Source organism: Protopterus annectens, chromosome 1.part2 (genome assembly GCF_019279795.1).
Source record: "Protopterus annectens isolate FY-2018-M chromosome 1.part2, PAN1.0, whole genome shotgun sequence".
In the NCBI taxonomy this organism is placed as follows: domain Eukaryota; kingdom Metazoa; phylum Chordata; order Ceratodontiformes; family Protopteridae; genus Protopterus; species Protopterus annectens.
In genome coordinates this window covers 1,210,645,753-1,210,658,660 of record NC_056727.1, presented here as the reverse complement: position 1 = coordinate 1,210,658,660, position 12,908 = coordinate 1,210,645,753, and the positions used below count along the sequence as shown (strand labels likewise).

The window sequence follows — 12,908 nt, the reverse complement described above, 5'->3', positions numbered from 1 at the left end:
ACCTATATGGTAACTAGGGGTAACCTTGCTTTTCCCGAAGGGGATGACTATGCATTTTTTGGCGTTTAACTTTAGGCCATGGCTCTGGCACCAGTTATCTGTTTCTATGAGACCCTTCTGAAGGATGTCTGTGTCAGATGGGTTTTCAACTATGGTGCCCAGTTTGCAGTCATCTGCAAACTTTGTCAGCCATAATCCTCCTGTGTTTGCCTGTACGTCTGAAAAGTAGATGCCGAACAAGATTGGGCCCAGGACTGAGCCCTGTGGCACACCACTTGTGACAGGCTTGGAGTCTGACATGGCGCCAGCAACTCTGACCCTGTGGGTTCTGTCACTTAGCCAGTTTGCAACCCATCTTGTGACGTATGGGTTTACGTTTAAGCTGGTGAGTTTTTCAATGATACCCGAGTGGGGTATTGTGTCGAAAGCCTTTGCCAGGTCAAGGTAGGCTGTGTGGACTGCCCTGCCCTCGTCAATGGCCTTGGTGACTGTTTTGAAAAAGTCAACCAAGTTTAAAAGGCATAATCTGCCCTTGACAAAGCCAAACTGGGTTGGATCCAATGTCTGCAAGTCCCCTATGTCTTTATTTATGAGTTCCATTATGATCCATAGCTTTGCAGACCAGGCTTGTCAAGCTGATGGGACGGTAGTTTCCGGGGTCGGTGGAGGCACCTCCTTTTTGAAGTGGGACCACCATTGCCGTACGCCACTCCTTGGGTACGTATCCTGAGGTGAGACTAAGATTAAACAGTTGCCCTAACTGCGGGTTTAATTCCTCATTGAGTTCGTGGAGCACACAACCAGGGACACCATCTGGTCCCATGGATGCTGTGTTTTTCGCCTTGGAGAGAGCAGTTCTCACCTGAGCATTTGAGATGTTTGGGGGACTACAGTCCACTGGTATAGATATCTCTCCTTTTGGGGGGGGGAGAAATTTGCACTGAACCTGTCAGCCAGTATGTTGGCAATGTCTGTAGGTTCTGTGATTTTTACATCATTTTGCACTAATTCTGAGCATATCTGGGAGTTTCCTCCCAGGTTTCTAACATAGCTAAAAAAGGCCTTATGATTGTCTTTTGAGTCCTTAGCGATTTTTCTCTCAAAATTTGCCTTGGATGCTTTTATGAGAGATCTCAGTTTTTTACTTATAATGATCAAGGGTGTCTTCCCTTTTACGGATTTTGCTCTATCTTGTAGTAGCTTTTTCCTTTTGTTGTAAAGCTTGTTTATGGCTGGGGTCCACCAGACTGGACGCTTGCCTTTGGTACAAAGAGTCTTTGTTTTGTTTGGGATTGCCTGATCCATGCAGTCCTGGAGGTGCTGGTAGAAGGTATTTGTAAGTGATTCAGCAGTTTGAGTAATGGTTTCCACTGGCTCGGGGGCCTTGAAAGAGACCACACCAGTCTTTAGGAGTGTGAAGTCAGCTTTTGAGAAGTTCTTCACTGTGGTCTTTTTTATCTGGGGTGGGGGCGGGATGTGGACTTCCAGTGAGATTAGTTTATGATCTGATCTCACCAATGATGGGTATACATCTGGTGTTGAACATTGTGACCCCATGTTTGTGATGATGAGATCAAGTATGTTTTCTCCTCTTGTGGGGATGGTGACCAGTTGTTCCATGGCATTTGAGTTTATGAACTCTAGGAACCTTTGGGCTAGAGTGTTGGGGCTTGAGTAGTGATCCCAGTCTATATTTGGATAGTTGAAATCACCCAGTATGATGGTGTTTGGAGATATATTTATCCCCTCCAGTGTTTTCAGGAAAGCTGTGTGAGGTTCCTGAGTTTGAGAGGGTGGCCTGTAACAGGCTACAAACTGCAGAGCAGTCTTGCCTACGGTTACTTGCACCTGGATGGTTTCCGATGCATCGTGCGTTGCCACCAACCTTGAGGTGAGGGCGTCCTTGATGAATATGGACACCCCCCCCCTCCTTTCTTGGTGTTGTCTGGATTTTGGGGCCGGAACGCATGATATGAGGTCAAACCTGATAGTGCCGGGGTGCTCTCAGGAGCCTTGAACCAGTTTTCAGTCACAGCACAGACATCGATGTTCTCCATACTGAGAAGGGCTTCGAGTGCGTGCATCTTGAGGTTGAGACTTCTGGCATTGAGCAGCATTACCCTTAGTTTTTTTCCTTTTTTGTGTTCTAGGGTGGTAGGTTTAGAATTTGAGCCCTGCCTAAAAAGGCACAATGGGGGTGGCAAGAGCCGTTGCCAAAATCCGGAAGCCCAGCGGTGACAGGTGCAAGCCGTCCCTTGCGAAGCAGCGTGGCTTGTCCAGCATGTCATCCCAGGCAGACAGACATTGGATCCCCTTTGAATGACACCATAGTTTAAGCCAATTATTAAAGCTGATCATCTTGTCTTTGTATTGTGGCATCATTCTTGGTGAAGGTAGGATACTGCTCAAGGTCAGGGTCATACCTGCCTGGGCTACATAATCAGAGAGCTCCTCTATGTCTCTTTTCATGTAGTCCAGGGAGGTACGTCTCAGGTCATTCACACCAGCATGGACAATGACTGAGTCATACTTGTACCTGCAGTTGAGTGACCTGAGTGCTTGCATTATGTGGCGGATTCTAGCGCCCGATAGGCAGCTTACTGTGACCTTCTCCTTACTCAATCTGGTGAGCGGGACGTCAGTGTGTCTGCCTATGGAGTCACCAATGATGAGTGTGTCTGGCATTGTGTTTGGCCTTAAGGGCTGTGATTGTTTGGCACACTGACTCTGTGGTCTATGTGTTGCATGTGCTGTTGCCTGTGGAGGCAGTTGTTTGGGTGTCTGCTTTGGTGGCCTCTGCTGTTTTGGTAGGTTTTTGATCAGAGCCTCCGAGTATGTCTTTGTGTGTTTATGTGTATGATTTGAAGTTGTGATAGTGCTATGTGAGACTGGGTTTGTGGTGTGTGTGGTTACCTTCTCCTCCTGTCTGGTCTTGCCAGTCCTGTGTTGAGAGAGCTCAGCCTCCAGTTTGGCTATATATTTGCATCTCTCGCATGTATTTGTGTTTTGTGGGAGAAGGAGAGGGTTGTCAGTGTACATGAGGCAATTGTAACATTGCCTCAATATTCCCAGATTCACCAGCTGAGCAGGAGAGGACACTAGCAACTGATCCCTCGCCATGCTAGAAGGAATAGGCAAAAACTTTATGTAGATGAGTTTGAAAAAGGACTTGAGGGATTTGGTGTTTTGGCCGGTGGGGTACTATGTATAATAAAAGTGCTATATCAGAGTAAAAAAGTACTTTAGGAGCAAGTGCTAGGCTTTACAGATGGAGAATAGTCTACTTAGGAATCAATTAGAGCTGAACTTTTTAGTTAGAGAATAGGCTGGTTAGATAGGCAGTACAGTTCAAGAAGAGCTGTTCTAAGGGAAAAAATGAAGAGTGAACTTTAGGTAGCCCGAATAGTTTAACCTTGATTAACCGCCGCTGCTCTTGTGTGCTCCTGTGGCAACTCCGCGCTAAATTGCGCTAAAGCGATTGGAAAAGGCTGGAAATGACCCAAAATGGCCAATGAACTACAAGTTACTGACTTAAACCACTCCTCTGAGGACAAACAGGCAGCTCAGTACTCCCCACTCTCACTGGTGAGTAAAGAAACTTCCCCCTGACCAAACAAGGAAAATGGAGAAGTACAGGAACCAAGACAAAGCCCAGGGATCAGCAAAATCTGATCACTGGAACACTAGCTAGGAAAGTATGGAAAACAAGGATATTTTTTTTTGTTTTTTTCAAGTTTTTTTTACACAGATAGGCAGAAAACACAATAAATGCTATACTTTTCGACTAATTGCTATCAAAAGCTAGTACACTTGAGTGTATTAGCCTGTAGTTTAACTTTTAAGCAAAACTTAAACTAGCAAGTGCAGTAAACAGTTTGAGCTTGTAAAAACAGGTAATACTTCGATAAAATATGCAGAAACAGTGGTCGAAAGTCACAAAAGGTCGAAAAAGCCAAGAAAAATACTTAAAATCTGGAAAGTTTGTCTTTTCTGGTCTCTGCTGCTCTAGGAACCCTGCTGGACACCACGAGGAGCTGTGCTGAGTTCTCTACATCTGGAAAAGCCCGCCAAAGCGTGCTTTATAGCAGGGGGCTGGAAAAGGCAGAAAATGACACAAAATGGCCAATGAACTACAAGTTACTGACTTAAACCACTCCTCTGAGGACAAACAGGCAGATCAGTACTCCCCACTCTCACTGGTGAGTAAAGAAACTTCCCCCTGACCAAACAAGGAAAATGGAGAAGTACAGGAACCAAGACAAAGCCCAGGGATCAGCAAAATCTGATCACTGGAACACTAGCTAGGAAAGTATGGAAAACAAGGATATTTTTTTTTTTTTTTTTCAAGTTTTTTTACACAGATAGGCAGAAAACACAATAAATGCTATACTTTTCGACTAATTGCTATCAAAAGCTAGTACACTTGAGTGTATTAGCCTGTAGTTTAACTTTTAAGCAAAACTTAAACTAGCAAGTGCAGTAAACAGTTTGAGCTTGTAAAAACAGTAAAAGCAGGTAATACTTTGATAAAATAAGCAGAAACAGTGGTCGAAAGTCACAAAAGGTCGAAAAAGCCAAGAAAAATACGTAAAATCTGGAAAGTTTGTCTTTTCTGGTCTCTGCTGCTCTAGGAACTCTGCTGGACACCACGAGGAGCTGTGCTGAGTTCTCTACAGCTGGAAAAGCCCGCCAAAGCGTGCTTTATAGCAGGGGGCTGGAAAAGACAGGAAATTACCCAAAATGGCCAATGAACTACAAGTTACTGACTTAAACCACTCCTCTGAGGACAAACAGGCAGCTCAGTACTCCCCACTCTCACTGGTGAGTAAAGAAACTTCCCCCTGACCAAACAAGGAAAATGGAGAAGTACAGGAACAAAGACAAAGCCCAGGGATCAGCAAACTCTGATCACTGGAACACTAGCTAGGAAAGTATGGAAAACAAGGATATTTTTTTTTGTTTTTTTCAGGTTTTTTTACACAGGCAGAAAACACAATAAATGCTATACTTTTCGACTAATTGCTATCAAAAGCTAGTACACTTGAGTGTGTTAGCCTGTAGTTTAACTTTTAAGCAAAACTTAAACTAGCAAGTGCAGTAAACAGTTTGAGCTTGTAAAAACAGGTAATACTTCGATAAAATAAGCAGAAACAGTGGTCAAAAGTCACAAAAGGTCGAAAAAGCCAAGAAAAATACGTAAAATCTGGAAAGTTTGTCTTTTCTGGTCTCTGCTGCTCTAGGAACTCTGCTGGACACCACGAGGAGCTGTGCTGAGTTCTCTACAGCTGGAAAAGCCCGCCAAAGCGTGCTTTATAGCAGGGGGCTGGAAAAGGTTAAGGAGCCATTGTTCTTTGTGTAGGCATTTATTTATAGGCCCCCTATAGAACACTCCTCCTGTCTGCACTCAGAGTAGTTCTGTAAAGGTGATATGCATAATAACTTCCATAATATGTGAGTTAAACACATCTTACTGCATGACAGCAGGATATTCAGCTATTCTCTCTGTTTCCTATTCCATCAGCTCTCCAGACATATTGTAACCCATTTCACTGAATTTGGGGCAGGAATTCATCCTGGCCTAGTTAGTGGTCTGATCTCCTTTTCTGACACCCTTTTGTTGTGAAATTTATTCCAGGCCTTATGAGTTATGGTCATTTCAGCGAGACATTCTAACCCTGTCTGTGTTTAATCTACTGTTAGCTGTATTTGTTTACTTGCATCTGCTTCAAATATCACCAGCAGGCCTGCACACGGTAATCCCCTCTCCTCTTGGGCATCTATATTTGAACTGTCAACCCATGTCAACTTCTGAATATTTTTTGTTCTTACAGCTTTCCTTTTTCCATAACCCATGAGTACACTATCCATGGGTACCATACACACTTTCTCAGTTACCTCATCTATTTTTCTGATGTGCTACTTTCCCTTGGAAGGTCTTAAATCACTTTTTTGTTCTGGAGACTAATCCTTTTCTATTGTGATCAAACTTCTCTCTTATGACTGGCCTTAGGTTGGTGGTTGCATATCCTTATTCCATGTACACCTACAGCCTTCTTGTATATTTCTGTTCAACAATTATTATTCATAGGCAAATACTAGGCTAGCTGCCATTGTGGGCCATTTTACAGTTAGCCAGTTTCCCTTTTTGTGCTTGAATTAACCTATACCATGTGGTTAGTGACTGGCCTTACCTATCCCATGGTTGATAATTATATATTACCCCCAAAATATAGATGGTTCGAAGGTAAATCTGAGGATAAGGTGTTATCTGGATCAGAGTCTTCATAGGTCTGAGGGAAAGGTGTCCGACTTAAGCTAATTCCTCCACATCCTCTGATTCTGAGGAATCAGCATCTCCTTAAGGGGAAATGCCCCTTTTTCTTTTCCCAGGAGATGTTCCTTGCACAGAGTCTTTTTGCAGGTTAGGTTGCCTGGTCCTCGAAGTCCATTAAGTGCTGGGCCAGCCTGACCATGTCTTGTGAAGAGACCTGGGATGATGAGTCAGTGTGCTAAGATAGCAAGGGCTGGGGCAAACCTGAGTGCCTCTCGGGTTTGTGTGTCCAGGTCTTAAATGAAGTATGAGCCTTAGGTGGCAGACAGGAGGTCGCGACCTCTATCCAGTTCCCAGAACCCTCCTCCCTTACAGTCAGTCACCAATACACTGATGTTGCTGCTCAGCAACCTCTGAGCTAACTGATGGTCTAGTGTTGGACTGAGAGGTATGAGCTTGGTCTCTGGAAGGTTGCACCACCAAAGGTCACAGGCCCAATAGCTGTTGGATCAAGCATCTACAAAGGTGGCTCACATGCATCGGTGATATCAACGTTTGTCAAAAGCCCAGACAGAAACGCCCTCAGCATCCATGACATCCTTCTCCTTTGGACGCATAGCCTTTCACTTTTTGGGAACAAGAACCTAGGACCCGGGAGACACTGTAGCATGCGAAGGACTTGCATTACTGTAATCCATATGTTGCTGAAAGGACTCAGCCCTATGTTAATAGTTTTACAATTAAACGTAACATAGAAGGGACAGTTTGAAATGATGTGCTGTGGGCCTAAGCAAAAAAAAAAAGACAGTAGGTGTAAAAATCTTTGTGGGGAGTTTTTCACACAAAAAGGACTGCAACCAGGAGCCAACAGGAATAAATTGATGAATAGGTGTACAGTTGCTCCAAAACAAAGAGAATCCTTGATGTCAGAGTCCACTCTTCTTTAAAGCAACACAGTAGATACAACCGCTTTCGTCTCTGTCAGTTCAGAGACTTAATCAAGATTTGAGCTTTAGAGCAACATTCACAAAAAGTAGAGGGTGGAAAAAGTCCCCAATTGGGGTACCTGTCTGAGGCTTCATAATGCACTGATTGTTCAAGCCAATATACAGACTACGTGGCAAGAAAGACCTGAAACTGGCACTGGCTGACACCTTTATACTCTGACGTCCAGACATCAATCCAGAGTGGATGTCTGCCGGGTAGGAATAGGAAGTGTTGAAATATTATGGGATTCAGCCTGGCCATAGGCTTCTGCATAGCATGGAGTCCTCAATGAATCAGTACTACAACAGTAATCTAAGTGAACATCTACAATATGTTAAGTTAGAGACACAGTTGTACTTTCTGTTCAGAAGTCCACACTTTTCAGAACTTTCCCTTCTGGAGTTCACTCATGGTCATTTAGCTTGCAACTTTGTCCTACAAGTGATATAAAGCTTCCAACATCAGCTGCAAAAGTTATGCAGTTGTCATAATGACAGATCTATGTTAGCAGTTTTATAGCCTTCACCATTTTCTTGCTTCTTCAGTCTCTAGAAGAGGCTGTTATATTATTATTTTGCTTTTGTCTGCTTTTCCTGTTCTCCACTTCTGCTACTGTGTTCTTGTAGCAGGCTTTAAAGATCTGCAGTTGGGTCCTCAGATTCTGGGCATTGTTGCTAAATGGGAGGGCCAAGGGTGGCCTGGGAACGTTTTATGTGCTAGGCTGACTAAGTGCCTTCCAGTTTTAATCCTACAGGTGAAGGATATGAAACTGTGATGCAAATCTATCATTAATGGTAAGTGTACAACTTTTGTTTCCTTGCCATAGAAGTTGCACCCAACCAAGAATGTGTTTAGATCATAGATAATATGTGCATTAAGAATGTATTTTGCATTCTGCCTAAGAGTGCAACTTTGCTTTTCACCTTCTCCTTTTTGTTTTGGTTTCTGTTTAGGACTATATTCCATGATGTTGATCTTTTTTTAAGATATATCCCTAGTTAAGGCAGAAAATTATGTAAAGTATTTAGCATAACAATGGGTTTTCAAGACTGTTGGTTGCAACAAATCCTTAAGGTTCCCTGCCCCCTGCTGTCTTTTAGGAGTGTTGACAGTGGTGGTGGGTCAAACCTATCTTTAAGATCTGTACCACTTTCCTCTTTATAATGAGGAAAAAGTCTGCTGAAGTGGACTAACAGGGCAAAAGATAAATAGAGAGCACAACACATGAAGGCATATGTTTCATACTGAAAAATCAGGGCTGTGATATTATCAAAGGCTATCACCAGAAGAATCATAGAAAAATCTATGTAGAATGTCAGTGCTGACAGTGGTGACAAGTTGATCTATTGATCTGCTATAATAAGAAACACCCTCAAAGATCCAGTTTTTTGGTGAGTACCCCACATAACTTTTTTATGAGGAAAAAATGTGGCTTCTCTTATACAGTTTCATTAACTTTGGATTATTCTGTACAGGGTTGCACGTTTTTCAAGTGTGAACCATCTTTCCATTCATATCTCCAAAAATTTTGGTGGAAGCATATCCAAGATATATTACATAGGACTGCGTGGTGAATGGACAGAGGTGAGAGTGCATACATGTTACACAGTAATTATCGGCATTAAGGGATGACATGGAAAATGGGAAAACTAGTCTGTGGAGATGGTGCACATATTAAACATTCTGAATATGATATAGTGTTGAGAAAAATAAGTAAGGTGTTAGTTTTGTGATCCGAGTTCCTTTGTGGAGAGATAGGATGTTTGATTTGATTTATTAGCAGACAAGGCTGTAAGATGATAAGGCTGAAATAAGGGTGCATATGTGGTGCACATTGCTTTTGGGAAGACTATTTAGGCTATTCATGTTTATGTTTAACTTGAGTGTTCAAAGCTATTTATAATTGTGATTATCAGAGCTCTTAGGGCCTCTAGAAAAGAGGAGCTGTGCAGGGGTAGTGATGTTATATAACGTTTTCAGGAAGTAAAGGCATTAAGCTGCATGGAGAACTGCAGTAACTAGAATTTTGTCAGGGCTGCAACTAAACCTTTACAGTACTCTCTTTTCAATGTAGAAGAAAGTCTACAACCTGACAAAGGAGATGCATATCTGCAAACTGCTAACGCCAGTTTAGCTTGTATTTATGTAACAGTGATTGAAATGTCACTGAATTTGTATAATGAAAACACAAAAGTTCAGCAGAAGTAAGTGCAGCAACATCTACGTTCCACACTAAACTACAAAGTTTGCCATAGTCTTAACTTATTTTTATGCCCTCTTTCAGCAGTCGATCTCTTAATCAATCAACTGAACGTTTTCATCGTTGTTGCCCACTTTCCTTCCGTGAGATGTATATGGAAACATCGCTGTCTCCATTCCTTGTTCCATTCTGGTATATCTATGTTTCTACACCTTTATAACCTGTAACCTCTTGCTTCATCCTTGACGATACTACCCAGTGCTTTTCTAATTTCCTTTCGCAAGGTTAATCATATAGTTTCGCATAGCGGGTTGAGCAAATAAGAGCAGTTTTAAGTCAAGCAGCAACTTTTTTCAGCTTACTAGGTGTCAGTCAGTGAAAGAATCAATAATGAAGCCCATTGCAGTTATTTGGAATAAGTAAACATGGTGGAACTGGCATTTTTATGTAGAGCTAGTAGCAGTGCCTCTTATACTGTCAAAGTGGCAAATTTAATTATGCAAAGGGCTTTGCACTTGTATAAAAATGTTCATCACTTCCTAGGTGGATAGATGATATTTCTTTCATTTTTGTGCTTTGGACATTTTTCATGTTTATTGGAAAGAAGAGTGTGGTTTCAATCTCCCTGATCAATAGCAGTTCAGGAATCCATCCAGATACAAGGCATGTAAGTCCTCATTTGTTGCTGCCTGTACAGGCTCCACCATCCTCTGTTTGTTTCACAAGTAATTGACGCTGACAGGAAGACTTTCATTTGCCAGTCAATACAGCAACCGATCAGACCTCATCATGATAAAATATAATACAAATTACCAGAAGCACTCAAGTGACATAGTCGTCGCATTGGCAGATGGGCATAAAAGTATTCAGCAGTATTTGTACAGGGAAATGATTTTTGCTATACCTTCACATATGGGTCTGCATCTCTCAGACCTTTTCTTAATTAGATGTCACAAACCTCAGGGGAAGGCAGCAGACTTCTCTTTACCAAATTTGTGCAAACTTGGACTTGAACTTGTACTCTAAGTAGAGGGTGGTGGATTTTACAGAACAGATTGACCTATTCAGAAATACTGTTTTGCTGTTTTATTTTACATTCACTTACCATTTAGGTGTAATTTTAGGCCAAGTGTTTTGGTAATTTTGTGATGATTGTCAGTGAGCTGTCCTGCTTCTGATAAGATATATGCTAGTTAATTGAAGATGTTCTTCATTTGAGTAGAGAAATGCCCTCACTCATCTTATTTAGTGTGTACGTGATTTCCATCTGTCTCAAATAGTTATTTTTCTTATATCTTAGGAGTTATTTGATCAAGGTACGTCAGATATCAGCAGTTTATGTTTAAGGTGCTTGTGTCTGATATTAAAGCCCATTGCATCCTTGTAGATAGAAGAACTTTGGCCAAGCACAAACTTGCAAGGTATTTCCTTAAGGAGTGTTGTATATGAAAAGCCATTCTTCTTCTTGTGAGTTGGACTTCATGGGTGACTGGTTTGCCCATTTCCATTTGAAATTAGCTAGTTCTGTGTTCCAGAAACTCATCTCTTTAAAGACAGTGCTGTTGATGTCTGTTAATGTTTATCCATATGATTACTGTCTTAATCACCTTTATTTTTTGGAGGCTGTATTTCGCTCTTCTAAAGGAACAGGTGCCCCTCAGGAATACTCCACTTTCCTGTTTGGAGCTGTTCATATATCAGTCCTTACATCTCCCATTTTTCTTTCTGATTTCAAAACCCATAGGACAGAGAGTCCTTCATACCTTTTACATACATTGTCACCCCAGTCTTTACCAAAAATGAATGCACAAGTTTAGGAAAATGGACCAGTTAATATTCTTTGTAATGGATAATGAAGGCTAGATCTTCCTGTGAATGAACTCCTAACTTGCTAAAGGGATTTGGCTTTTATAGGCTTTTAGCTTTTTGTACAACTCCTTCCAATCTGAAAGTTTTTGTTTTGGGACTCTTTCTAACAGAGATTCGCTGCTCAGTCTGAGACATAGCATATATTAAACACCAAAATCATTTGATCCATGGCAGCATTTGCACTGAATGGTCCACTGCCACTGTCCCCTTTATTAGAGGGCCCCTTCATTTACTTCAGTGGATGAATCTTGTTCAAGTAGGGCAGTGTATATACCCTTATTTTTTGACTTTGTAGTGTACTGGCTCTGTTTTTAGAATGGGGACAGATTGAGAGGTGCAGGAGCAGGGAGGGACCTTCTAGCGCATTGCCATAGCATGAGCCAGCAGAAGATGTGCACACTCCTAAGTGTAAGAACAAAGGAATGCAGAAATCTTGCTGAGATTGGGATCTCAGGAAAGGAAATCACAGCAGTGACCCACTGCAGGGACCCCTTCACACATCAGCTATTATAGTGAGTTTATTTGTTAAAAAAAAAAAAAAAAGAAAGAAAAGAAATTCAGCTTTATTAAATATGCTTTTCCAATTTACTGTTAAAAACACAACCCTCCACCAATACTGATGTCTGATCTTTGGGAATTGGGTTTGATTTATGTCATGAATTAAAAGATGAAGGTACTTTACCCAGAAGATGTTAATGCTTTAGCAATATGCTTTTAATAATCTGAGCATTTTTGAGTGAGGTTCTATTTTGTCAGAGAAAAAGATGTACCATATAGATTAGCAAAAAGTTTGCCTCTGTTTTCATCTCTTATGTCTCCTGTCATTTAGAAATCTTTTGTCTTTGACAAATCTGTCTCCCCACCCCCAGAGATCCTGATGCAAGCCCAAAGGATTTTAAGGTTTCGTGTAACTTGGACAGAATTTCAGATTTCTTTTAACCTTTAAGCTCCATTCTTCTTGCATATAGAGCAAAGTGATATGGCAGCTGCTGAGTGTGTTCCAGCTTCAGCTCCAGCCGTATTGGAACTGTCCGTTCCCTAGTCCTCAGTGTTGACACTGGCACCATCATTTGTGACAGGTCCCTGAAGAAGTAAACCCAGCCTAGTAGATGATCCTCCAAGAGAGAGCTGTCAAGGTTTATGGACTCCAGACCCCTTTTTGCTTGACCTTGTAAACCTGATAGAGGACTCACAAGTCTAGTTGAATTTGATTGGGACTAAGTGATGAGGGCTTTTGTGAAAGCTGAAATAGACATGGACGTTCTCCCATCCTCCTCCACACCAAGGGTGAATAAGCCAGCCCATCCTACCCCCCCCCCTTACTTTTGCTCCTTCCATGCCACCAATCTTGGTACTGGTGGTTTCAGAGGTGAAGACAACCACAAGTCATCTTCCTGTTGGTGCCAGTGCCTCCAGGAGCTTCCACACCAACAGTGCATGTTAAGTTGTCAATCTCACCTTCGTTCTTGCTGGTTGGGATCAGAGCCGATCCTCGGCTCTGACTCGGCCATCTTCTATAGCTTGAGAGCTGTTTACTGGCTCGAGGCTACCCCTTATCCCATGATGCCTAGCGCTAGCTAC

The 12,908-nt window shown here is 42.0% G+C and overlaps 1 protein-coding gene across 1 annotated transcript in view; it reads left to right on the top strand.

Moving 5' to 3' along the window:
• PITHD1 (PITH domain containing 1) overlaps window positions 1-12,908 on the top strand; it is a 491,261-nt gene that overhangs the window by 231,718 nt on the left and 246,635 nt on the right. Inside the window, exon 5 of the mRNA XM_044060068.1 lies at window positions 8,734-8,842. Coding sequence (XP_043916003.1) covers window positions 8,734-8,842 — 109 coding nt within the window. The remainder of the gene's footprint in view (window positions 1-8,733; window positions 8,843-12,908) is intronic.